At 45.3% G+C, this 27,554-nt stretch overlaps 1 protein-coding gene across 1 annotated transcript in view; it reads left to right on the top strand.

The window, feature by feature from the left end:
• BMP2K (BMP2 inducible kinase) overlaps positions 1-27,554 on the top strand; it is a 95,385-nt gene that overhangs the window by 39,514 nt on the left and 28,317 nt on the right. The window contains exons 6-11 of the mRNA XM_029074170.1: positions 3,454-3,535; positions 9,640-9,772; positions 18,550-18,653; positions 19,736-19,815; positions 23,494-23,627; positions 25,462-25,673. Of these exons, the coding sequence (XP_028930003.1) occupies positions 3,454-3,535; positions 9,640-9,772; positions 18,550-18,653; positions 19,736-19,815; positions 23,494-23,627; positions 25,462-25,673 (745 nt within the window). The remainder of the gene's footprint in view (positions 1-3,453; positions 3,536-9,639; positions 9,773-18,549; positions 18,654-19,735; positions 19,816-23,493; positions 23,628-25,461; positions 25,674-27,554) is intronic.

Below are 27,554 nucleotides of genomic sequence, written 5' to 3'. Positions count from 1 at the left end.
TAATCAGGTTGAACGCAGTCCCTATCCTACCCAGGGCTCTCAGTCTTAATCCTCATTTTACAGATGAGGGAACCAAAGCACAAAGAAGTTAAGTGACTCTGCCCCAGGTCACACAGACAAGTACCAGAGCTGGGATTAAAACCCAGGTCCTTCTGACTCCCAGGCCTGCACTCTTGCCACTAGGCCAAGCTGTATTTTTACTATAAATATGGTGAAATCAACTTCTTTCCATTTCATGCTTTTTTTTAAAGAATGATGTTTAAGTGCCTACTATGTGCCAGGCACTGTCATAAGCGCTAGACCATGTCCCACATAAGTACGGTGCTTGTGAAGTGCTTACTATGTGTCAAGCACTGTTCTAAGCGCTGGAGGACATACAAGTTAATCAGGTTGGATACAGTCCCTGTCCCATATTGGGTTCGCAGTCTTAATCCCCATATTACAGATGAGGTAACAGAGGCACAGAAGACTTAAATGTCTTTGCCCAAGGTCACATAGACAAGTGGCGGATCCAGGATTAGAACCCAGGTCTCTGACTCCCAGGCCCGTGCTCTTTCCACTAATCCACGCTACTTCCTACCTATGAAATTTTGTTTTTGTCCTTGGGAAAATCGTTCCTTAATGATATTACTTCTGTATTAATGAAAGATCAGTGGACTAGTTTGAATATATTCTGTAGAACGAAAATCTGGTAAAATGAGAATTTGCTGTCTTTGTGTTCCCATAACTGCACAGAAATCTTGTACCAGGTCAACTCTGGGTCACTCCCGATCATTCGGCATTGCAACTTTAACTTTGAGGTTTCTTTGTTTTGCATGGGGTTTCCTTCAATTTACACCTCCCACCCCCTGTATGTGTCACACATCAGTTATCTTCTAAAGCAGATATGAAACTCAGTGAGAGTTTAGTGCATGGCTGCGCAACTCTGCATGGGTACAACTGCTCCCTTCATAAGCCCATAGATATAAAAATGTCATTTATGAAACAGCAGGGTGTGTTCATGCGGGTAGCAGATTTTGCTTCAAAAATCTTTAAAACAAGAGCCAAGAGAAGCTTGGCCATGAACTGCACAGTGAGCAAAACAAACCAAGTGCACAATTCTCTGGCTTTTGCAACATTTCAGAGACTCGGGCAATGTCGTGGGTCTGGAGAGTGTTGATATCCTTTCTTGGTGAGAGGCCGTAGCGATAAATATTTCTCCATATTATGGATACGTCTGAGGTAGCCACAGCAGTGCACAGATCTGTAAAATTTAGCTACACTTCCATCTAGTCCCTATTTAAATAATTTGAAAGTTGAAAAACATTGCCTTAGTTATTGCAGGTTTAAAGACTTGCTCAAAATTACACAGTTTCTTTTCCCAGAGAGTTTGATTTCCAGTGGGGCTAATAACTAGATTAAAAGAGAAATTCAGTCTGAATGCCTACTGTTCAGAGAACGCTATATTTTTCATTAAAAATAGTTTGAGTCTTCTAAAGACCCCTCTCAAGGAGCCTAGAACATGATGGAGAGAGACTAGCAGGCACAGTGTATACAATGGGAATGAGTGGGGAAGCCTAGGTGGTGGTTATTATTATGGTATAAATTAAGATTTAGGATGTTCTAAGTGACAATTAGATGTTTGGTAATGAAAGGAAACAAAAAATGAAAAGGGTGACCAAATACAAGGAATAAATAGATGTACCCTTAAGTGCTAAACTTGGTTTATCCGACACAATTTTGTCCTGGTTTTCCTCCTACCTCACTGGCTAATCCTTCTCAACCTCCTCCCTGGTTCTTTCTTTGTCTCCCACCCCTTAGCTGAGGGTGTTCATCCAAGCTCTCTGTCCTGAGTCCCCTACCATATGCAATTTATGCTCCCCATTTCCAGAGAGCACATCGGTTCTCAGTTATCACCCTAAGCCAAAGACTCCCAGATCTACCAAGGTAGCCGGAGACTCTCCTTCTCAGCTGTAATCATGAATTTCTTCTTGCCCTCCCTACTTTTCTCTGTAGAAAGTCTGCCAGCACCTCCAGTTCAATATGTTGAAAACTAAAACACATCTCCACCTAACTTCCCCATACCAAGTTGGTGACCCCACCCTCCTCCTTGTTTACAAAGCCCAACCTTTATTCTTCGTTACTTTTCAACATTCAAATCCGGTCTTTTGCTAAATCCTGTTTGAGTGTCCTCCAGATCGCTCCTTTCCTCTTCATCGAAATGGACTCAACCCTGGTTAAGGTGTCCTGTCCCAGCCTCCTCACTGCTCCCTGCCTCCGGCTCCTCCTTTTTGTAGTCCATACTTCACTCTGCAGCCCAGATCACTTTTCTAAATCATTGCTCTGCATCCTTCTCCCCACTCCAAAAAAAAACCTCTAATGGTTACCTTCTTTACGTCAAACAGAAATTCCTAACCTGTAGCCATAAGGCACTCCATCAGCTCTCTCCCTCTTTGCCATCCACTCCCTTCTCTACTACACCCCTGCTCGCACTCCTTTTCTCCCAAGGTAACCTACTCAGTTGTACCTCATTTAACCAGGATGATCTGAGGCTTCAGGGCAAGAACCAAACAGGGAGAAGCGTATCTTGGGACGAACAGGGAATGCGAGCTAGGGTGTAATAGGACAAGAGAACTGAAAGATCTAAAGACTTTTGTTTTAAAAATAATATTAAAAACAATAAAAAGTCAATCAGTGAAATGGGCTGAGACTTCAAGTACAGCGGTGTTTAATTTTTTCTTTGGAGTAATTTGAGAGCCTAGATTCCTGCAAAATTTTAGTGATTTCACTTGAGGGATTCCAAGACCTTAAATGATGTGGAAGTTTCCCCCATTCCTTATCTAACATCTCATTTCCTTTCAAATATCTTAATTGAGCAGTGAATCTCACTAGTATGAGACTTAATAATAATAATAATGATGGCAAGTGGCGGAGTTGGGATTAGGACTCACGACCTCTGACCCCCAGGCCCGTACTCTTTCCACTAAGCCATGCTGCTTCTCTATGCCTGTTGAGAGCAGGGGACTGTATTAAGCTTTAAAAAAAGAAAAATGAAGAAATCCACTCCACTTAGAAACCTACTTAGAAAATAGATCAATGTAAAGACATACTTTCTTAAAAACATTTTTTAATGTGAGGGCCTTAAAGCCTATATTTTTGTGTTAATATGTGTATGTATAATATATCTTCAAACCACTGTCATTATTAATGTTTTTCTAGTGCTAAATATATGAGAGTAAGCTTTTTAATTATTAATCATATAACTTTCTGGAGTCACAAATATATTAAGTATCATATATGGGTAAATCCACAGGACACTAAGTTATATTTTAGTAGCCTACCATATGTAAATATATATAAATAACTTAATTGCTGCATATGAAAGGTTATTATGTATAGTATGTAGCTCTATCATTTTTGAAAGGTATTGTATCTTTTGTTAATCTCCATTCCAATTCACTTATTCACTGCCAGGTATACGACTCTGTCATACAGAGCACCTGAAATGATCAACCTTTATGGAGGAAAATCCATCACCACCAAGGCTGACATCTGGGTAAGGAAGAGAAAGTTGTGGATTTCTTTAGCCATGTTAAAGGGCTGCTGAAAATTGAGTCGTCTGTGAAGAAAATAAGACCAATTGTAGTTAGCGTTAAAAAATCGGTGAGCAGCGGAGTTTTGACAGTATGAAAATAAAAAGGGAAAAACCACTTGAGGAATTACCTCCCCACCTCAAGTTAAAATGCAATCTCAACATCAAAGCGGGTGAATTATTTTTAAATATTTTGTGAAATAGCGTCCTCAAACTTTAGCGTTTCTTCTGGTGGGCATTTTTAGTAGTCCCAGGTAGAGAAAAATGTGTGGCCATTTTTCTGTTATGCCTCACCTCGCATTTTCAGTTTCCAAATCCCGTTGGTCCCTTCCTTCTCATCTGCCCTTTTCTCTCCAACCAAACGACCCCCACTGAGGTCCAGGCACTTGTCACGTACCAACCCGACTACAGCATCAGCATCCTCGCGCATCTCCCAGCCTCCAGTCTCCCCACTCTCCAGTCTCCCCACTCTCCAGTCTCCCCACTCTCCAGTCCATACTTCACTCTGCTGCCCAGCCTCGTTTTCTAAAAAAAAATAAATTTTTTTTTGCCTCCCCCCCCCACCCCCAAATCCTTAAATAGTTGTCCATCCTCTCGGCATCCAGGAGAAGCTCCTCCTGACCATTGGCTTTCAGGCGCTCAGTCGGTTAGCTCTCTCCCTGCTACTTATCCTCACTCCTCTCCCACCACACCCCAGCTCCCATGCTCTGTTCCTTTCAAGACAGCCTACTTACCGGGCCTCCTCTTCATCTCTCTTGCTCTCAGCGTCTTGCTCGTGCCCTCCCTTCTGCCTGGAACTCCCTCTCCCTTAACACCCAGCAGACCATCTGTCTCCTCATCTTCAAGGCCCTTCTAAAATCACATCTCTTCCAGAAGTCCTTTTCTTATTAACCTCAGCTTCCTATCCTATTCGCCCTGACCTACTGCCACTTTAGCACTTCTGCATCATTTAAGGACTTGGATACTCCCTGTTTCCTCACTCCAGTAGGCACTTAATGTCCATATTTTTACTCTTGTTACTTCTCACGTTTGTAATTTGCTTTAGTGTTTCCTTTGCCAGATTGCAAACTCCGTGAGGGTAGGAACTGTTTCTGCAAACTGTGGTATTCCCCCAAATGTTCAGTACCGTACTCTATTCAGAAAACACTCATCAAGTACCATCGATCGATTAACGGACTCAGAAATGAGGCAGTAACTCTTGGATTCCCGCAGAATCCAAAGTGTGGATCCTAGCATGATGATGGGGGAGGAGCTACTCTCCGTCAGGTGTTGGTCCTTTAATTGAGCATTCAGTGGAAGGCAGTGTGGAATCCCAAGCCATTTGCTTTGCAGCAGTGCAGCTGGCCAGCTCCTCTTTCCTCGACCCCGAACTGTCAGGTCTCAGAGTTTGAACTGGATTCTTAAAGGGATAGGCTTAGGCCAGCTCCGTGTAACAAAGTCTAAACCAGAGGAAAACTGGTGCTTTGTTTACATTTGTAATTAGAAAGCATCGTTTTATTCAAACGAAGGACAACGATTTCTTTGGAGATGATCCCAAATATAAAGGAGGCGAGCCTCAAGAAGAAGCAATTTTTTTTTTTCTATTTTGCTCTATCTATTCAGGGTTTATATTAAAAGTGAATTAAATGTTACTGGACTCTAATTCAGTAAAGAAAAGCTAAGTGTATGTTTCAAATTAAATGTCACCGCAAGAAGAGTAGCGTTCTTGCCAGAGAATAGGAGGCTTGCTCTGATTTTCGTTAAAGGGTTTGATGGTGTAAAATTATAAGTTTCACAGAAAAAAACCACAGTCTTGCATGTGTTTTCTCTTGATGTTTATCTTAAGCGTTACAGAACAAATTCACCTCCAGTGATTTAAAGCTTTGAAAGGATTTTAAGAAATCCTTTGAGATGCAGGTTTCCGGGTCAAGTCATAGTCTCCCTTTTTAGTCTCTTTCTCACAAATAAAATGGTAATTTATATCATTAAAGAGTAAGGCCTCGAATAGCGTTCAGATAACACATTCCAGTAGATTGCCGTTCCTTGAACCCAAATGTTGCTTGGCATCTGCAAATAGGAAAATGCGTATGGTAGCTTTTTACATAATGACCTCGATTCTCCAGTATTTTGAAGAGCATATAAAGTCAAGTCATATGGAGTCGTATAGGATAAGTCAAGCAGTGTAATATCTCTGTCCCTTGAAGCCCTGCAAAGCATTATTATTATTATTAAAGTCATCTATCCTTCAAATATGGGAGAATTGAAAGCAGCAGCCATTACCGAATGTTTGGGCGACAGTTAAATGGGCCAACGTGAGTCTCCAGTCTCCAGTTTGCTAAGGGAACCTAGGTTATGTTTGTTAACTTTCAGATTGCCAAGGTACTTTGAACTAGAAAGATGAAAATATAGGCACAGTCTACAGCATTTCTTACAGTCTTCATTCCCATCAAAAAGAATCAATTGTTTAAGTTGCTGGAAAGGTGAGTGCTGATGTAACAAAATGGTCTGAAACTTTCTGTCAAGCTGAATTGACCAATTCTTCAGAAGTTCTTTAAAATATCTTTAAAAGGTTACCGGGGCTTTAAAAGGCAATTCTAGGCAATCACTATGACTGGTAATTGTTTGTAAGCTCTGAAATGTTGCAATTAAAGTGGGTTCAAGTGGATGCTATTTAAAATACAAATATAGGCTTAGCCTATTAAAGTGCATCTGCTTTTTAAAAACACGACTGTCATGTTCTGCAGTAGTCAGCAAACCGATCTTGACCCCTTTGTTCTTTGATATTTGCATTATAATAATGGTTGGATTTTCCCTATTTGTTATGAGAAAATGAATAAGGGTGATTGTGAATTTTTCACCAGTTCTCCTTAAAATTCAGTATTAAACCTCTGGTAAAGCTACATTAATGCTGCAGGTTTACTGTGAGTTCCTAAAAATAATAATAATAATGGTGGTATTTGTCAAGCACTTACTATGTGCAGAGCATTGTTCTAAGCCCTGGGGGAGATACAGGGTAATCAGGTTGTCCCACGTCAGGCTCACAGTCTTAATCCCCATTTTACAGATGATGTAACAGGCACAGAGAAGTTAAGTGACTTGCCCACAGTCACACAGCTGACAAGTGGCAGAGCTAAGTTACATGAGTTGATAAGCTAAGATAAAAGTTCCAGATTTCTATCGCTGATTATTTAGACATCAAACCTTGAGTGGCAGAGTTTTATCACCACCCTCCAAGGCCAATGCTTTCGTATTCTTCTGAGCAGAGGAGAAAGAACATCAGGACACCCTTTAGCAAAGTATTTCTGAAGGAATTGTTTCAAAGCAGATGCATTTTCTTTATTTCAATGCCAAGCCTCCCTCTGCCGTGAATCGGGAGAGGCTGGCATATTGTTATTATTATTATTGTACTTGTTAAGCGCTTACTATGTGCCAGGCACCGTTCTAAGTGCTGAGGTAGATACAAGTTAATCAGGTTGGACACAGTCCCTGTCCCACATTGGGCCCACGTTCTTAATCCCCGTTTGTTGCGGTTGAGGTAGCTGAGGCCCAGAGAAGTTAAGTGACTTGTCCAAGGTCACACAGCAGACACGTGATGGAGCTGGGATTAGTGGTGACATATCTGATCGAGGTTTCTGGGCAAGGGATTCCATGATGTGTGTGGGGAGAGTGTCTCAAAATCGTGCGAAGGAGCAGACTTGACTAAAATTCAGTAATGCACCTGCCCGTTGAGGCTAGATTGCAGTTTTTTACTTATGGCATTTAAACTCTTAAATACAAGTTAATCACATTAGACACAGTCCCTGTCCCCTGTGGGGGTCACTGTCTTAATCCCCATTTTGCAGTTGAGGGAACTGAGGCCCAGAGTCACAGAGCAGACAAGAGGCGGAGGCAGGATTAGAACCCAGGTCCTCTGTCTGGAGGCCCATGCACTAGATCACGCTGGCTCCTCTACAGTATGGCAGGCGGCCAGTTCATCACTGGCAGGGTGACCTGCTCCCGTGGCGAGTCCGGCACCACTGCAGGAGAGATTGAGGGGGCTGCTAGGGGGTGGAGGTCGGAGAAACCCGGCCCCTGGTTCCTGGGTGCTCCAGCCCGGCATGACTCTGCCCCCAGCCTGACCTGTGGGTGGATCTGTGTGGTTCCCATAGTTCTCTCCAGGCTGCCAGGCGAGGCGAAGCTTTTCCCTTGCCGCCCAATGCCCTCTCTTCCCATTCCACCCATGCAGTTTCCTGAGAAAATTTCGATTTTCACCTCTGCACCTGAGGAAGGTGTGTAATTGGGCATTTTTTATTTTTAAATGGTGTTTAAGTGCTTCCTCAAGCAGTCACTGTACTAAGCGCGGGGGTGGAAACAAGCTCACAGTTCCCATGCCACATGGGGCTCACAGTCTTAATATCCATTTTACAGTTGAGGTAACTGAGGCGCAGAGTACTGATGTGACTTCCCAAGGTCACCCAGCAGACAGGTAGCAGAACTGGGATTAGAATTCAGTTCCTTCTGGCTCCCAGGCTTCGGCTTTTTCCACTAGGTCCCCCTTTTTCTCAAGGCATTGAAGACTTAAACAGATGACACGGCCATTGACAGCATATCATAATACCTTAGAGATGTCATTATTCCCCAAAGAAGCAATTAACCGGAAGATACTTTATACAGTGCGTTCAAATGTAAAAGTGCTTTGTATGCCATGGAAGAAGCACTCTTACTGGTTGATGGTGGAAGAAATTTAGTTATGGCATATTTGTCTTGTCTTATGCTGCTGAGCCGTCTCCGACCCATGGCGACACCATGGACACATCTCTCGCAGAACGCCCCACCTCCATCTGGAGTCATTTTGGTAGTGTATCCATAAAGTTTTCTTGGTAAAAATCCAGAAGCGGTTGACCACTGCCGCCTCCTGTGCAGTCAACTCGAGTCTCTGCCCCGACTCTCTCCGCTCAGGGCCGCTGTTGCTCAGCACAGGTGAATTTGGACTTGTAGCCGACGGCCTGCCACTCGCTAGCCACTGCCCAAGCTAGGAATGGAACGGACAGGCCCCTGCTCGACTCTCCCTCCTGTAGTCAAAACTGGTAGAGGACTAGAAACTCTCTGGGTGCGGCCCTGAGAGGGGCTGTGGCGTATAGCGTAACGGAATAACGTGCTTAGAAAACGACGAGGTTCCTGCTGCCGGCATCCACTTGGTTGGTGAAGACCCAAAATGGAGAATTCAAGAATTTTTGTCTTTTTAACCTCAAGGTGAAGTTATAAAGGGAAATGGCTAAAATGCCATATTTTTGGGAATACTCCAAAACGAACTGAGTAGACTTTAGATTTAGAGAACTAGAGAATTCAAGTCCAGGTTTTGCATGGAAGTAATGATGTGGAAGTTTAACTGTAGGTGTAGAGTAAAAACATCCTAATTATATTTAACTTTGGTCCTGTGCCTGCGGCTTACCGAAAACTTGGGCTATTTCTCACCCTGCTAAATGGCACTTGAGTTGCTTAGTTTTCCTCACTTCATGAAGCTTCCAAGTAGCTGGGACCATTTGACCGAACTCCCGTTTTTGCCAATATAAAGCCAGGCTCGCTGATTTCTTATTTGGGAACATTGGCCATAGAAATTGCATTCACGCGGAAGTTAGTGGCTGCAGCTGTATGCTTTGCCGGCCCACACGGTGGCTGTAATAGGTTTCTGATAAACCTCTGGTCCTCCCCAAATGCTGCAGTCTGATTAGAAGGTGTTTCTGGATAATGGGATGCAGCGTGTAGCTGCCTTAAGCTGTGTAAATACCAAGTAATTGAATATGCAAGCTTGTTCGGTGGACTGAAATGAGCTACGGTCTAGCTGGCACACAAAAACGGTTTTATCACGGGCTTTTGATTCCTTCGGTTTCATTAAAAATTCTACTTGGGGACCCTGTTTTTATCGCTTTGATTTTGAAGAACTGGTGTGCTGACACTCTCTGAGATCCTGCTTTTTCCTTGAGAGCTTAGAGACTGTCAGAGGGACCCTGCAGTCTGTTTAATTTGATGGATGTATCCCTTTCCTAATATTAACCATAACCGTGTGCCTGTTCACTGACGATATTCATGGTTTGTTTTTGTTTTTACAGGCACTGGGCTGCTTATTGTATAAACTTTGCTTCTTCACTCTTCCTTTTGGAGAGAGTCAGGTTGCTATTTGTGATGGAAGCTTTACCGTCCCAGACAATTCCCGTTACTCTCATCATGTACACTGCCTAATAAGTAAGTATCTGAGTTTTCAAGTAGGAAAAATAGTTCAATACTTTTAGGATATGTTGGAAAAAAACAACTTTCCAGTTTGCAAAGTCCCTAAGAAATTAGTCTCCACACGGTATTAGCGATGATAGCATTTAGTGAGCACGTGTGATGCGCTGTACCAGACACTTGGGAATTGTAGAATAAAGAAGTGCCACTTTCCTTGCCTACAGGGAACTTACATTCCGACAGGGGAGACAAACCTAAGTTCTATCCTGAAAAGAAGCCAAATCACAGCTAGCAGGAGCTACAAAGGGTGCCGTTACCTATCCGGGATGTTTTTATTGGGCTGGAGAATTACTGTGGGAAGGGGAAGACAGCTTGTTTGCTAATGACTAAGCAGTATTTCAAGGAGTAGTGGTTATCTCGAGATTAAAAACAAATATTTAGCAAAGTAATGTTCAACCTTAGTGGATTTTAAAAGACCACAAATTAAACAATAGACATTTCAACTTGAAAGTGTTTTTAATGTAAGTCCTTCGAGCATCTTTGGCTGTTGGAAATTCACATGCGCTGCATTTCAGTTGCTTTTTTGGGTTCAAAGCGAAGCGAGTCTTACATAGATTGTGGTTATTCTGCCATCCTGTTTCGCAGCAAGACCACTAAAGATCGACTAGTACTTAGAGGAAAGATGAAAAACCGACAAGCCCTCAGAAAGGAGGGCAGTCTTCTGAAGCCTTGAGTTCCAGAGGGTCCATTTGCATCCTTCTGGCCATCCTGTCATTTGTCCTTCCTAGCATCAGCCCCCTTCCTCAGTGGAGTAGGGGCATAATGTCTTGAGGCTCTGGGTTCCTGTTGAGGCAGCCAATTGTGTATCACGGATAAGCTTGACTTGATGGGGGGGGGGGGGGCATTCTCTAGCTCTTGAGTGTGGATTCCCTTCCCCCCGACCCTTCACTCCGGCTTTCCTGTGGTTCGTTTGGGCCAACTCCCCATCGCTTGCCCCAACACGTATTCCGATTTTTGACCGGGGGAGTGAGACAAGCGCGGTGATAAAACTGCCCCTTGGGAGAAAAGGCTGAGAACTGGAGATTATTTTTTTTCCCCTTCTGTTCACTGCCCTCACCTGAGTGATTGGACACCTCTCTCTCTACCTTGTTCTCGAGGTGGAAGCAGCGAGCAGCTGTATTAAAGCCCAGGGTTGGACTGCGCTGTCTCGCAGCCAAGTCTTTAAAAAGGAGGGCGTTGAGTTTGGTAGATTCAGCGTTTTCTACCTAAAATGTCTCGAGCTTTTGGCAGGGAGGATTTGACCTTGAACAGGAAGAGCTGAACTCTGTTATTATTATTATTAGTCATATTTGTTGAGCACTTACTGTGTACGCTTGCTGAACTAGAATGACACCGAGAGCATTTAAGTGAAAACCTCCAGGATTGCAGTTACCCCGGTACCCTCTTCCCTACTCAGTAACACTTCTGCTGGATCGATGATGATAATAGTGGTATTTGTTAAGCGCTTACTATGTGCCAGGCATGGTACTATTATGTATTCATTTAATACAAATGTCAGCTTTCATGGAGACTGTGGATTAGAGGCAGTAGAGTCGTCTCCATCTGGATCTCCACCGAGCTCCATGGTTGGCTCGGAGAGGGCTCTTGGGGGCTATTAGCTGGGACGCCTGGGCCTTGGGTGGGGGCAGGAGCCGGAGCTTGAGAGAGAGAGCTGGGTGAGGAGGAGGAAAAGCAGTGAGAAGAGAAGGTAGTCGGGGAAAGAGAGCCAAATTAATAGGGGTGGCATCTTTGCCCACCATATGATCAGAGTCAGCCACTTTGGGTGCTTTAGAAGGTCATCGCAGGACGTCAGAGGATCATAATGCCCTTAGGTGCATGCTCTGGGAGAAGGCCTACGCTACTTGTGCGCAAAGTAGTGCCATAGATTATCCCCATAATTGGTTACCACCAGTACACGGCTTCCAGATTCTGAACCCCCGGACGGCACGGGAAGCGTCCTGGATTGAGCCAGCCAATCCCGAACCTGAAGGGGCTGGTGACCGAGACTTGGAGGAATAAAAGATTCTCACCACCCCACTCCTGCAGTAGCTGTTTCCCTGAATGTAGTAAGTTTCTCACCTAGAGAATACATCAGGACCTTCTTTGGAGTTAAAGCAGGCTGTGTTTTGGGATTGGGCTGCTGGTCTGGTTTTTTTTTTTTTAAATAGTCCTTGTTAAGAGCTTATTATGTGAAAGGCATTGTATGGAGATTTGGGTAGATAGAAGATAGGTTGGACACAGTCCCTGTCCCACATGAGGCTCACTGTCGATCAGAGCAAGGATAATAATATAATTACGGTGTTTTAGCACTTACTATGTGCCAAGCACTGTTCTAAGTACTGGGGAAGATACAAGGTAATCGGGTTATCCCACGTGGGACTCAGTCTCAATCCCCATTTTACAGCTGAGGTAACTGAAACACAGAGAGGTTGTGAGTTGCCCAAGGTCACACAGCAGACAAGTAACGGAGCCGGGATTAGAACCCACAACCTCTGGCTCCCAAGTCCGCGCTCTTGCCACTAGGCCATGCGCTCCATTTTACAGTTGAGGCACAGAGGAGTTAAGTGACTTGCCCACAGTCACGTCAGACAAGTGGCGGAGTCAGGATTAGAACCCAGTTCCTCTGTCTCTTCATTTTCTCCTGATTGTCGTAACTCAGCACGGAAAAGAATCGCTAATCTGCCCTCCAACCTTTCAGCCACATTCTCAGATATGAGAAGCCAAGAAACAGTTTCTCTTCTGGAGAGGGAGGAAACGAATAAGTAGAGCTGTTTCAACCGTTACTTAATTTGAGCAACCTTTCACTATAACTCTAACCAGATAGAAAAGAACACAGATTTCACGTAAGAGTGTTCCATTCGTTTTTTGGATGTTGCCATCGCCCCCATTGTCCCTGTGGAATAAATGTCAGATATTCAATTTCTGCCCTATTTAGTGCTTCAATAATAAAGAAAGGAACACTCTCAGAAACAAATAGCTTGTAATTAGATGTTGTAGATCTAACTTGCCGCAATGCAGTCCTAATCAATCAGTGGTATTTATTGAGGGCATACTGTGTGCCGAGCATTGTACTTAACTTTTGCCACTGTGCAAGTCCTTGGGAATATACAAGCAGAAGCAAAAGAAATGTCCCTTTCCCACAAGGAGTTTACAGTCTGTAAAAGGTAAGTTTAGAGTAGAAGATTCTTCTCTGTCTCTCGCCTCTCTCGGTCTCTGTCTTTCCTTGAAATAGTTCTGCCATAACCCTAACAACAGAATTAGGGAACAGTCTTCCTACAGCGCATTTCCAACTGACTAGACCATGACGCGATGTTGGAACAAACGTCGGTGTTCATGCGTGCGGCATCTGGCGTGACGTGAATCGGGCAAAACACAAATTTGCCGTAACGCGAGTACCTGAAGAACCCAACGTGCTAGAGAACTGACTGTGTAGAACTCAGGTTAACTCTTCATCTTGTTGCTGGGACAGTGTCTGTCTTGGTAGGTCAGTCCAGAAACTTGAAAGTTCACGGCACATTCAACCTGGTTTCTGCTCAGAATTGATCATGAGAGTGGATCATATTAAGACTCCCCCTTACTAGCCAGCTCCAGATTTTTCAGCAACCCACAGTAAAACCCCAGACTTCATTTGAAATTTTAACCTCTTCCATACTCTTTCTCAGAGCTATTAATAAGTAAATTCATTTGAATTTCACCTTCTCCCCTTGCTCCATCTCACTCTCTGGATGAGATACTAACCCTCAGAGAAATGGTCACTAAGCAGCGCGGTGTAGTGGAAAGAGCCTGGACCTGGGAGGCAGAGGACCTGGTACTAAACCCTACTCTGCCACTTGCCTGACGTGGGATCTTGCACAAGTCACTTCCCTGCGCCTCAGTTTCCTCATCTACAAAATGGGGATACAGTACCTGTTCTCCCTCCTACTTGGGATTATAAGGTCCATGTGGGACCCGATTATAATGTACTTACCCCAGCGCTTAGTACAATGCTTGGCACATAGTAAGCGCTTAACAGATACTACAGTTACAGAGGATGCGGAGGGACAGCGGAGAAGCAAGGGGCCCCGATGTTCGAGCTAGCAATGCTTTTCGGTGCTGGAGTGCCTCTTCGGAGGGTCGAGGAGCTAACTGCTGACAGGGACTACATGGCCTAAAGCAAAGATGACCAAAGAGTGATTTATATGGCCGTGTTTCTCTCCCCAGCCTTTAAGTTTCTGAACCTATATGAGCCTTCCGGGAACAGTCCTGAACCTGGGGAGCATCTGGATTAGATGCATAGCCCTCCCTGGACCCTCTTCTCTGGCCCGTACTAGCAACCTGGTGTGTTGGTGTGCGTGCTCGTTCTCCGTGTCCCCCTCTCCCCTTCCCTCTCTCCCTCTTCCCCTCTCCCCACCCCCTGAGATGAGGGAACAGTTGTGGGCTTCTCTTGCCCTGTCGCTGAAACCCAGGGGTGACCAGCCAGGGCCCTGTCGGGACTCCAGAGCTGCCGCTTTGACTCGAAGCAGCATGGCGTAGTGAGCAGACCACGGGCCTGGGGTCCCATTACTGTAGACGACACCACCAACCTTTCTGTCTCTCAAGCCGTAATTCCTCTTTCATTCAACCCACATTTTCAGTCCATCGCTAAATCCTGTCAGTCCCACCTTCACAACATTGCTGAAATCTACCCTTTCCTCTCCATCCAGACTGCTGCCAATTTAATACAGTCAGTCATCCTATCCCGCTTGGATTATTGCATCAGCTTCCTTGCTGAGCTCCCAGCCTCCCGTCCCGACTCCAGTCCGTACTTCACTCTGCTGCCCAGATCATTTTTGTACAGAAACATTCAGGACGTGTCTCCCCACTCCTCAAAAAACTCCAGTGGTTTCCCATCCTCCACCTCCACATCAGACAGAAACTCCTCACCCTTGGCGTTAAAGCACCCATCCCTTCGGCCCCTCCTCCCTCACCTCGCTACACTCCTACTACAACCAAGTCGCATTCTTGGCTCCTCTAATGCTAGCCCTCTCACTGTGCCTCCGTCTCGCCTATCTCGCTGCTGACCCGTAGCCCACGGCCTGCCTCTGGTCTGGAATGCCCACCTTCCTCAAATGGACAAACTTCCCTGCCTTCAAAACCATAGTGAAGGCACATTTCCTCCAAGAGACCTTCCCTGATTATGCCTCCCTTTCCTCTCCTCCCACTCCCTTCTGCATCACCCTCACTTGCTCCCTTTGTTCTTCCCCCTTTCCAACCCTAGAGCACTTATGTACATATCTGTAGTTTTATATTAATCTGTCCTGACCTCTAGATTGTTAGCTTGTTTTGGGCAGGGATTCTGCTTATTGTTGTATTGTACTTTCCAAAGTGCTTAGAACATTGTGCACACAGCGCTCAGTAAATACGATTGAATGAATGAATCAGAAGCATCAGGAAGGCACTCCCTCTGGCCTATTTTTAGATGGTGCCATGTAAAGTGGGAACAGTTTCTTTTCACAAATATTGCCGTTCTGACTTATCACATCGCTTGAAGCCCATTACATTTAATAGGATAATCTTTATGTTTTTGCAGTTTAAGTCTCTGGAGGTGGGTTTGCTGCAGGCAAATTGGCAGGAGTGTCGGGACAATTGGAAGCCGGGGGACGGAGTGAATGAAAATTATTTCTTAAGGAAACAAAAAAAACAGCCTTAGAAGAAATTTTCTCACTTAGATCCGGTTAATTTTGACAAGTAGTTCAGTTTAAATTGTGTGGTTATCAGAAGGTTATAAGTTATAAGGTTATAAGGAGGTTACAAGTGGTTTTTTGTTTTGTTTGGTTTTAAAACTGAGGTCCAGTGAGTTAAGCCTAGACCTGTTTGGTGTGATATTTGTGTTCTTATTGTTTTGGCCCGAGTTCACGATTAAACCAGTAATCTAATCCAGCTGCTTCAACTCATCCTTCAGTTGCTTTTCTTCTTGGCATTTGCCTCTGTGCCAATACCACTTTCTGAGAAAATATCAGCTCCGTACATACATTATTGAGTAATCCGCTTCGAACAAGTGTGCTTTCTAGATGATCTGTTGGTGTCCTTCAGGTTCTTGATGAAGATTTAAATGCCCGTCATCTGTCCTTTCGGTGCCGTGGCATAACACCGGCATTTACGTAGAATTGCCTTCTGCGTGGAACATTCCCTAGCATTTTCATTATAATAAGTTCATCTGTCCAGTCTCCCAGGCTGGAAGTTGTCTTACTGAAAGCCCTTCGGTGATCGATGGGTAATCACTGACGCTCTAACTCCAGCTTGCTGCCGGAGACCCAGAAACATGAGCTACTCGGAGGCAGTGCGAAGGGGGAAAGCGCGTTGTCGTTGACGGAGAATGACGGCAGTGTCCGTGTCCTTCCCGCGTGGCAGAGGAGGGGCCCTTTCTGGGATGGTCCCGCTTTCCCCCGTTCGGAGAAGAGGGAGGAAAATAATCCCTAAAAAGGACTGGCCCCGGCGCCATCTTGTAGGCCAGCTGCTGTTAATCAGTCAGCCATCTTAGCAGAAAGAAAACACTGAAGAAATCTCTGACACTTGTTCCCGGGAACATTTATCCACTAGGAAACAGCAATTGTCTTGAGCGGCGAGCCGATCAGACACGACGTTGTCACGGCATTATTGAGTGGGTCTCGGCAACCAGACGAATCTACCGTAGAGGAAGTTGGTGCTGGATATGTCTTCTCTTAAACTGGCAAACTGCTTTAGGAGTGGTGGCAGGCTGCCCATGGTTTTGCAACCGAGACGTCTCTTGTGAAAATTCAGTTTGGTCACGAGAGGATTCGGCGATCTCAAGAAGAAGCTATGCCTGGCTCTAGTACTGTCCCCTGTGGTATCGATATTCGTGCTTACGCCCAATAATAGTAATAATAATGATGATGGTATTTGTTAAGCGCTTACTATGTGCCAAACACTGTTCTAAGCGCTGGAGTAGATACAGAGTAATCAGGTTGGCCCACGTGGAGCTCATAGTCTTAATCCCCATTTTACAGATGAGGTAACTGAGGCACAGAAGTTGAGTGGCTTGCCCAAAGTGACTCAGCTGATAAGTGGCATAGCCGGGATTAGAACCCACAACCTCTGACTCCCAAGCCCGGGCTCTTTCCACTACGCCACACTGCTTCTCACTAAGCCACGCTGCTTCTAGTGCCGCCCCAGTGTGATGCGGGCAGGGAGCGCTTATACGAGGGTGTAAACTGAGCCACCGAGGAGGTCCCGTACAAGGAAAGCACGTTATCTTAAGTGATTTCAATGCCAACTGATTTTGACTTGGAGGCCTGGCTTTCCAGCTTTGACAGCCCCTGCTGTAGATGGGGCGAACACAGGGTGCACTCTTCTTCCCGACATGTGTTCCAGCAATCAGCTGATGATCTCAAAACCCCGAGTTCCAGCTGGCAGCCACAACATCCACGTTCCCATCGCCTAAACGGATCACATCATCGTTCGGCTCTATGACAGGCAGGGCGTTCTGGTCACAAGCTCAAAGAAGGGAATCATCCACATTGCCTGACTGTTGTCTTGTCGCCAGGTCACCGGAATTGTGCCGAGGCACCACCCGGCAAATCGTCGAAAAAAGCTCAATAAGTCAGCACGGTCTAGCTACACACTCGTGGGCCTCCTCTGTCCTTCTGGCTCAGTGATAATGGCTCACACACCCCTGAAGGTGATCCCTTCCCCGATCGTATATGCTCTTTTCTCGTCCCTGCATCATTCCTAACTCCGTGCCAAGGAAGCGAGATTGGAATTGTGTTCTCGAAGGAGTTGGTGAATTTTGAAGGTTCTCCCTCTTATCGTTAATAGCATTTATTGAACCACTGCTGGGAGCACAGCACCTTAACTTGGTCGTCCGTGGCCTACAAAAACTAAGGGGTACCGAACCTGGGTGTACCCCTCTTCATAAGAGACCTTTCATTTCCCCACCCCTGATTGTGTTTCAGCCTGCTGAACTCCTCAGATTGGATCTCCTCTAGACCCCCCTTTCTAGAATGTGAGCTTGTTGTGGGCAAGGATTGTCACTCTTTATTGTATTGTACTTTCCCAAGGGCTTAGTACAGTGCCCTGCACACAGTAAGGGCTTAATAAATATGATTGGATGAAGTGACTGATTGATCACCCTGATTTTTTATTTGTACTTCGGTCTGTTTTACGCAGTCACCCTATGACCTAATAATAACATTTTAATGGAGGGAAGGGTGTGTACGACCTATTAATACAATTATTATTGAGGAAAAGGTGTGAATCCTTTGATTTTGGGGACCTGAGGACTTTGAACTCATGTCTAACAAAGAATTCCACCATCTGAGAGCGGGAAGGTGCCGCTTCAGGTGTGGAGTTGAGCAGTGTTGTCCAGCACTGCTTAATATTTTAAGGTTTCTTAACGGGCCGAAGCAGTGAGCACTTGAAAATCCTCCTCAGAACGGTGCAGCCACACCAAGAACATTTTTCTGTCGTGCCTGGAGTAATACATTCCCTTGGAAGGAAAGCATTCTGCATAGTTTTAGGCATTTAGTACCAACAGAATCAACGCCTAGGTTTTCCATTCAGCTACTGAGAGGGCTTTTGGTTTAGTCAGGCAAGGGTGGGTAGGAGGAGAGCAGTTTTTCCAGCTGTTAAAGAAATGCAAAACAATCGTATTTTGAACTGTACATAGTTTAGCATGAAATGGAAATGAAAGGATGGTTAATTTTTCTTTGTTCTGTGTCATTGAATATCTTCTGCTTTCAGCACAGTAAGTTTCTTGATCAGTTGGGTCACTCTTACAGGATACATGCTTGAACCTGATCAAGAACAGAGACCTGATATCTTCCAAGTGTCCTACTTTGCTTTTAAACTTGCCAAAAAGGATTGTCCAGTCTCCAACATCAGTGTAAGTAGAATATAAGTTTGAAATACCTCGATATGGCGAGCAGTGGGTATTTTCAGTCGGTTCGCCATGAGTCCTCAAGTTAGTGTCAAATAAATGGGAAGTTTTGTCCCTCGTTTCTACTTGGTAGGCTCTGTGGTCTGATCCACCTTAGATGATCTATACATAAATGCAAAAAATTGTCTCTGGCTCCCAAACAGTCATAAGATTGCTTGCCATTTGGAACCTTTATCTGGTGAAACTTGAAAAAGCAGCTTTGTAGAAGACGGAGTCTCGTGGCCACTTGAGTTGTCGAGGACCAAGCTTTAGGCTAATATCACTGCCTCGCTTTTGTAATCAGAGATGTTTTTTTGGCTGGCGTTCTAGCCGTGTACGGGAATGGCACTGCATGAGCCAGTACACGACCTCAGAGTAAAGAGTTACCGGACGGGGGAACCAGATAAAACCAGCTTCATAACATTCGGTGGCCCTCCAACCTGCTGGGGATGGTTTGACTCAACCTCCCTGGTGCTCCGGTTCTAATTCTTACTCTGCCACATGTCTGCTGTGTGGCCTGGGCAAGTCGCTTCACTTCTCTGGGCTCCAGTTACCTCATCTGGAAAATGGGGATCAGGGCTCATAGTCTATGTCCAACCCAATGACCTTGTTTCTACCCCAGCGCTTAGTACAGTGCTCGGCACGTAGTAAGCACTTAACAAATAGCACAGTTATCATTATTATTGGTGCCTTGGGGTTGATAATCTCAGGGAGGAAACCGTGAGCTGATGCGGGGTCAGTTCCCTGGGTCCAGCTCCTTGTCTGTGGCTCACCCTCCCTGAAAGACCTGTCTTTTCACTTAAAGCTCTACCCCAACCTAAGGAACTATCTGAGTCTTTGCTGAAAGCGATCCACCACATTTCCCATGTAGCTGGGGTTAATGGAGGTGCCGAGGTAGAGGTCAAGTATAGAGAGAAGAGAATAGAGGTCAAGAAAGCCAAGTATCGTTTTCCAGTTTGTAAGAATCTTTTGGGCAGTGATTTCTGTAATTAAAATACATGAAAAATTAATTTCAAATGTTTTTTCTATCCCCTCCCCGACGCTCGAAGAATTCTTCTGTCCCTTCAGCTCTTCCTGAACCCATGACCGTAAGTGAGGCAGCTGCTAAGAAAAGCCAAATAAAAGCCAGGTAAATTGGATTTATACCCCTTGGATTCCATCAACTGCTTTCTTCTTTTGTTGGGGTGGGAGGGCAATCGTAGGGAGAGGCAGAAAAAGAGAGGACAAGGTGCACTTCCTTATGTTCTTAATATTTATCTTTAAATTGGGGTGTCGTTTCACCAAAAGTCCATTTTTTTTTTTTAATGGAAGCATCTGGGAGTGGTAAACTAGCAAATCCAGAGTGAATGTTGCTATCAGAGTCTGTGCCCCGATGAGGTTTCTAATCCCAGAAACAAGTCCTTACTCTACAGGTGCACTTACAATGAACGATTTAAAAAGTTTTTGGACAGTTGCACCGGTTTGGTGATTCACTTCCTTTAACTACCTTTCCTTTTTTCTTTTTTTAAAAAAGAGCTTTGCTTTCATATCTTCAAATAGTATTTCATTGTAATTATCTGTTCATTCTAAGTTGTCCATTCTGTTTTTTTGCTTTCAGTCGTCTTCTACTGAAACACCTCACCACTCTCTATCTTAAAGGCCACTCTGTAGTCCATTGTCATAGGACATGGAGTCTTCTAAAGGTGTAGAACTTTGCTAATGATCTTTCAAATATTTTGTAAAAGTTGGTTAGCTGGAAATGAAAGTTGGTCGCTCAGAAATGAATCCTTCCTGGCAAGGTATATGAGGAGCCCTGTAGACAGTGTCTTGAGGAACAGATATTACTTTTTGCGAGCAGGTGAAATCCCGTTCATTCACGGGAGTGATTCAAGTGACCCTGAGTACTTGCCTCAAGCAACCAGTGTTTATTTACAAGGGGTGGAAAATATCTCTGTGTTCACGGAAACATATCAAAGGTTTGATATTTGGGAAGAAAACCTTTGCTACATTAATCATGTAGATCATTTTCAATGCTGAAATGATTCACATCAGCTATCTGAGAGCAAGGATCTTAAGCAGTTGCCAGGTAGAACGTTATTCAAGTTAACCAGGCTTTGTCATAATTTCTTTTTACCTTCGAATTTAACATCCTTGTCTTAGAACCGGATATGATCAGAAGCAGGACAATTTATGCTTTTAAAACCATCATTTTTTTTCTGAGGTTCATACAGCGGGACGATGTTAGTTTCAGGTGAATCAGGTGCATAATAGAGCATATTGTATTGGGTTCCTGATGACTGGGGTTTTTTTGTTGTTGTTTGTGGTGTCATCTTAAACAGAAATGTTGCACAAATTTTGGAGGAATATTTATGTATTTCTAGTGATTTTTCACTTATGCAGAGTAGTCGAAGAGCTCCCTCTCATGGCATGAAGGGAGAATTGTAGATTTGGCTACTTTTAGTGTGGCTTTTTTTCTTTTTTAACAAGTGGTTTTAAAGGTTCTGTACATGGGTTTAAACTTTGGAATTTTGATGAATTTTGATTGCCAAAGAGCTTTGTTTTTATTACGTTTTGTGCCCTGTATTCTCTCAGGAATGGCAATAACCCCGTGTTTAATATCCCCAGATGCCAAAGTACAGATGCCAGGGAGGGCTTTCCACGGACCAGGCGCGGACAGCCGTGCCCTGACCCGGCAGAAATGGCCCGAGAGAAGTTAGTCCCTCCTGTTTGCTGGGGTTGATGCATCATGCCTGTGGCGGACCTGACTAGCGTGGTTCACTCAGTTCATTCAAGCAGTGTGTGCTTTCCCCAAAGCTCTCTACCAATCGGTGGTATTTGCTGAGCGCTTTTTGGGTGCAGAGCAGTGTACTAAGCGCTTGGGAGCGTTCAGTGCAAAAGAGATGGTAGACACATTCCTTGCCCTCTAGTGCTCCAGTGCTAGCCTTCTCGCTGTGTCTCGATCTCGCCCGTCTCGCCGCCAGCCCCAGCCCACATCCTGCCTCTGGCCTGGAATGCTCACCCTTCTCAAATCCAACAGACAGTTACTGTTGCCCACCCCCCTTCAAAGCCTTACTGAGGGCACATCTCCTCCAGGAGGCCTTCCGGGGCTAATCCCCACCTTTCCTCATCTCCCACTCCCTTCTGCATCTCCCTGACTTGCTCCCTTTGCTCTTTCCCCCTCCAGCCCCATAGCACTTACGTACCTATCTGTCATTCATTTGTCTGTTTGTCTCTCTCCCCCTCTAGACTGTGAGCTCCTTTCGGGCAGGGAATGTCTGTTGGTGCATTGTACTCTCCCAAGTGCTTAGTACAGAGGTCTGCACACCGTAAGCACTCAGTAAATACGAATGAATAAATGAATGAATGCTTCCAATTGCAAAGGTGTTGTAGAAGGGAGAGAGAGTTGGGAACCCAAGATCTTTTTCCTGCTAGCTTCTGGTGCCAAAGTAATTGTGCCTTGGGGGTTCTGCAGAGGAAGTGGTTTCCACTGATGGAGATGTAGGCTCCGTTTTGACTGCCCTTTCCTCTCTTCCTGTGTTTCTGAGAGAAGTGGCCGTAGAAATACCAAAGTGCCCCCCTCTCCTTTAATTCTCCTACGCTGAACCCCACATCTCTCCGAGTGGGCCAGGAGCAGCACGGCCTAGTGGAAACAGCAGGGGCCTGAGAGTTATTTTTTAAGCCCAGCTCCACTGCTTGCCTTGGGCAAGTCACTTTTCTGTGTCTCATGGTGAAATGGAGAGAGCATGGACCTGGGAGTCAGAAAGTCATGAGTTCTAATTTCGGCTCTGCCACTTGTATGCTGTGTGAGGTGGGGCGAGTTACTTCACTTCTCTGTGCCTCAGTTACCTCATCTGTAAAATGAGGATGGAAACTGTGAGCTCCATGTGGGACAGGGACTGGTTTCCAACCTGATTTGCTTATATCCACACCAGTGCTTAATACAGTGCCTGGCGTACAGTAAGCACTTAACAAATGCTATTAGTATTACTAATTGTGGCGTTTCATTACTTGTACTCCCTCCATGAGCCCCGTGTGGGACAGGGACTGTGTCCACTTTGATTAATTTGTGTCTACATTAATGCTTAGAATACTTCTTGATGCATAGCAGCGTGGCTCAGTGGAAAGAGCACGGGCTTTGGAATCAGAGGTCATGAGTTCGAATCCCAGCTCTGCCACTTGTCAGCTGTGTGACTGTGGGCAAGTCACTTAACTTCTCTGTGCCTCAGTGACCTCATCTGTAAAATGGGGATTAAGACTGTGAGCCCCACGTGGGACATCCTGATTCCCCTGTGTCTACCCCAGCGCTTAGAACAGTGCTCGGCACATAGTAAGCGCTTAACAAATACCAACATTATCATTATTATTATTACTTAAATACCATTATTATTATGGATAATTATTCTTGTTATTGGTCAGGTCTTCTGTGGGGATCTTCACCTTCGATAGGTAACAAAACTGGGTCTTTATTATTTAAGACCTGTAGCCCCAAGATTGTATCGGGCAGAGGAAGGGAGGCTTACTGTCCCCTCCCTTAAATGGGGACTGAGAACCTCCCTGGGCTCCGTCTGGGCGAGAAGAACTCTGCTCGCCATATTTTCTTCAACTTTGGGATCGTGTGTTGTGTTGAGCCCTGGTTATCAATTCCTCAGTGGTATTGATTGAGTGTTGACTGTCTGCAGAGTGCTGTATTAAGCACTCAGGAAAGCACAGTACGGTAGAGTCGGTAGTCATGATCCCTGCCCACAAGGAGCTTGGTTTAGAGGGAACTTCCTTGGCAGTAATCCAACCGAATCTCTCATCCGACGTGAAATTTCTTCTCGTGTTTCAGAATCACAGATACCATAGGACCAACAGAAACCTCAATCGCACCAAGACAGAGACCAAAGGCCAATTCCAGTTCTGCCGCTCCTGGTGTGCTGACAATCCAGAGCTCGGCAACCCCTGTCAAAGTACCTGTTCCCGGTGAGCTCGGTAGCCAGAGACAGAAAGGTAACGGACCTCTTCCTTTCTCTTTGGAGAACAGGACGATTTTACCACCTAGATTGACAGTGGGGTGAGCGGTCGCTTTGCCAGATCCCCGAGATGGCTATCTTAAGCTGATTATGCCGTGAGAAAATAGCTTGTCCATTAACACGCTCCTCTTCTCAGAACCAGTGGACTTTGGAGGTCGTGGATAACCACTCCAGATCGGTGTCTGATCACTGAATCAGACATATTTATCGAGTGCCTGAGGTTGCACAGCAAGTAAGCGGCGGAGCCAGGGTTCGAACACAGGTGCTCTGACTTCCATGCCCTTGTTCTAGCCACTAGGCTATGCTACTTCCGCGTGTGTTTCGTAGAACCCGGGCAGTTACCCAAAATGAGACATCATGGGGACGAGGGCCATGTTTAATGCTCAGATAAAACCAGCCGTTCATTTACTGATCGTGTTGAGTTATCCCTCCAAAGCAAACTCTAATCTCCTTGGCCTCCTTCCTCCCTTAAATTCTCCGTTCTCCACCCTCTGAGCAGAAGGGACGAGTCAAATAGCCATATGTGGGAATCGGTTCCAGTTTGCTTTACGATCCACTGGGCCGCAACCTCCTTGAGGGCAGAGATCTCGCGCATCTCCTTCTGTTGCATTCCCCCCAGCTCTAATTACAGTGAGCGCTCCCCACCTTGTAAGGACTCAGTACAGTTGATCGGTTAATTTGTCACCATGTGCTCATTCAACAAGCGCAGGACACATGTTCGTGAGTTTGCGGTCCTCTGTAAAGCTTATTTTGTGGTGAGTCCAATTTGTTCCAGTTATGATGCCCGTTGAGTAGTCCGCTTGTGAAAATAGGCCAGAAATGCATACGTTCAGCGAACAGAAATCTCTGGCCATTGCTTGGGAGTCAGAGGTAGTGGGTTTTAATCCCGGCTCTTCCACTTGTCAGCTGTTTGACCTTGGGCAAGTCACTTGATTTCTCTGTGCCCCAGTGACCTCATCTGTAAAATGGGCATGAAGTCAGTGAGACCCATGTGGGACAGCCTGAGACAACCTGACACCATCCCACAGGAATGCAAGTATCTGACAAGGAATGAGGCCTGTCTCTTCCTCCTGGAACATCTTTTCCTCTGATGTCCTATTTCCCCTTCTTTTGCCACCAGCTGCTAGCTGCAGTCTGTGGCTGAGATATCAAGAATGAAATGTGCAGGGGAGTGGGAGAACTGTCAAGGATGCAGGGTTGAATTTGCACCTGATTTCTGTCGGGTGGAATTTTGCCTGATACTGGGTCAGGCCTTCAGATTTCAGGCCAGGTCTTACATAGCTAGGATTGATTTAAGGCCCAAGTAAATGTAGCCTGTTGATTCTTGAAGACTAAATCACCCGATTTTCCCACTCCCTTCTGTATCACCCTGATTCCCCCGATTAGACTGTAAACCCATCAAAGGGCAGGGACTGTATCTGTTGCCGATTTGTACATTCCAAGTGCTTAGTACAGTGCTCTGCGCATAGTAAGCGCTCAATAAATGCTATTGAATGAATGTATGAATGAATCTCTGGCCTCTGTTTGGGAGTCAGAGGTCGTGGGTTCTAATCCCGGCTCTGCCACTTGTCAGCCGTGTGACCTTGGGCAATCACTTAATTTTTCTGCGCCTCAGTGACCTCATCCCTAAAATGGGGGTGAAGACTGTGTGCCCTATGTGGAACAGCCCGATGACCTTGTATCTCCCCCAGCGCTTAGAACACTGTTTGGCACGTAGTAAGCGCTTCACAAATACCAGGAGTAAGCGCTTAACAAGTACCAACATCATTATTATTATTATTTAGGAGGACTGAGACCTGGAAATGGTCAGGAGATCTTGCTGACCCAGGGATCCAATCAGCATCCTCCACAACAACATAGAGTTCTCCAGCAGCTGCAGCAGGGAGACTGGAGACTGCAGCAACTTCATCACTTACAACCTCCTCATCATCACCACCACCAGCAGCAACAGCAGCAGCAGCAGCAACAACTTCAGGATGCTTACAGGCAGCAGCAGGTACCATCTCAATTAGCCACACTCTACGGCTCTTGTCCGAAGTTGGGGAATTCTCTTAATAAGTCCAGATGCCTTACCGTGCACATTTAGGGTCGGCATTTCCATTATTAATAACGTAGCAGATTGCTCTTCTGCGCCTCCGGCGTATATTCCGGGGGAATCTTGGTAGCAATTTGTTATTATTGCCATAGTTGTTCAGTGCTCACTTGGGCCAGGTAGCGGGTAAAGAGAGAGAGGGAGAGGAGGGAGATATCGTTTGGGTTTTCCAGGGGTGGAGTGTGGCAATAAAAGCTACTCAGGGGGGACCCGGTCTCTGTCCCCAGTGGGGATTTGGATGAGCCTTTGTGATGGAATAGATTTGTAGAATTCCCCCAGGCAGGCACAAACCAGTTCTCCCAGGAGCCAGAGGAACAGTTGAAGGGAGGAAACAGCTTCTGAATTTTCTGAGACTGCATAAAGCATTCTCCTTTCACCTGCTCTTGTGCTGCTTCTGCCTCCTTACTGGGCCCTGAAATTCTCATCGCCGGTCCGTCAGTGGGACAGAGTAGCCACACTTGAAACACCCCCCCTCCCACCCAAGGGCGTTGCTTGTTCTGCTGAAGAGCCCTTCCTCAAAGAGAGTTATGGAAGCATGCGACTCCACCTGGAAGAGAGGAGCGTGGTCTCCCTGTTTTCAGTGGTGTTGGTTGCAAATCTACTACTTCCAAGATTCTTCAGGTGTCCTCTTATCATCATGTTGTGAAATTTGGTCAACGGATGTCATAATTGTTAGGTATTCACCCTGCCAGCCCCTTCTAATTTTATAGGTTTTAGTCTCATTCCCACTTGGGCGTCGTCTTTTCAGATTTAAGAAGCTAGCCTTTTTGGCGTGTCCCCTTTCAGAAGCTTCTCCATTCCTGATAATGGTATTTTGGCTGCCCTCCATTTCTCCGGATCTCTTGTGTCCTTCCTAAAACGCGTACCCCAGTGATCGTACCGGTGTTGGTTAAGTGCCGTGCACTGTACTAAGCACTGGGGTAGATAGAAAGTAACCAGGTTGGACCCAGTGATTTTTACATTGTAGTAGAGGTGTGCTTTTGGTTTACTTTGCTCTGCTTGTTGAAGCCCAGCATTTTGTTGGCCTTTTTGGTTGTCATGTATTGAACTAACGATTTACGTAAATAATAGGCAGTGTTTCCAGAATTCTTTTTTCTGGCTCCTGGCTGATAGCCCTGAGCCCATCATTTTGTAGTTGAAGCTCTGATGATTTTTCCCTAGATATAATAATCCTTGCCCAAGCTCGTATTAGAAGCTCATCTGACATTTTCCTTCTCACCATTTCAGTTATGAGTTCTTTCTGCAATATATCCCCCTCTGAAACACATTTCACCACTGGAAGAACTTGTTTTCCCCAGACTGAGATTTCACTGTGCCCTCTCTTTCCAGATCATTTATGAAAATCAAATCGCCCCAACGAAATAATGGTCCTCACTACTAAGACCTGAAGGACTCCGCTGTTGACCCTATTCTGCCCCAAATAATGGCAATTCATCCCTTGCCTCTGTGTGTTTTCTTTTAAAGGAAAGGTGTTTTCAATGTAGGGCAGTACATTCTCTCCCATCTGTTCAGATGTCTTTGTAGAAGTCTCGTCAAAGGCCTTTTGAAAACCCAAGTATCCAGGTCTCTTTTGCCAACCATGAGAGTCAGAATACTGAAAGTACCCTTGATTGGCAAAAACCAACTTTGGCAGGAGTAAAAGCTACTGGAATAAAAGGGATTAGAGACTGTCCGGCTTCTGTCTCACTGGTGAAGTTCAAGGTTTGCGGAAAAGGAACAAAAAGCATACAAAAAGTCTGTTTCAAGTGGGCTGCACTCTGACCTGCAAACGCTCACTCTGAGATC

Source organism: Ornithorhynchus anatinus, chromosome 10 (genome assembly GCF_004115215.2).
Source record: "Ornithorhynchus anatinus isolate Pmale09 chromosome 10, mOrnAna1.pri.v4, whole genome shotgun sequence".
NCBI lineage: Eukaryota > Metazoa > Chordata > Mammalia > Monotremata > Ornithorhynchidae > Ornithorhynchus > Ornithorhynchus anatinus.
The sequence above is the reverse complement of the archived record's forward strand: the minus strand, read 5'-3'. Positions and strand labels throughout refer to the sequence as shown.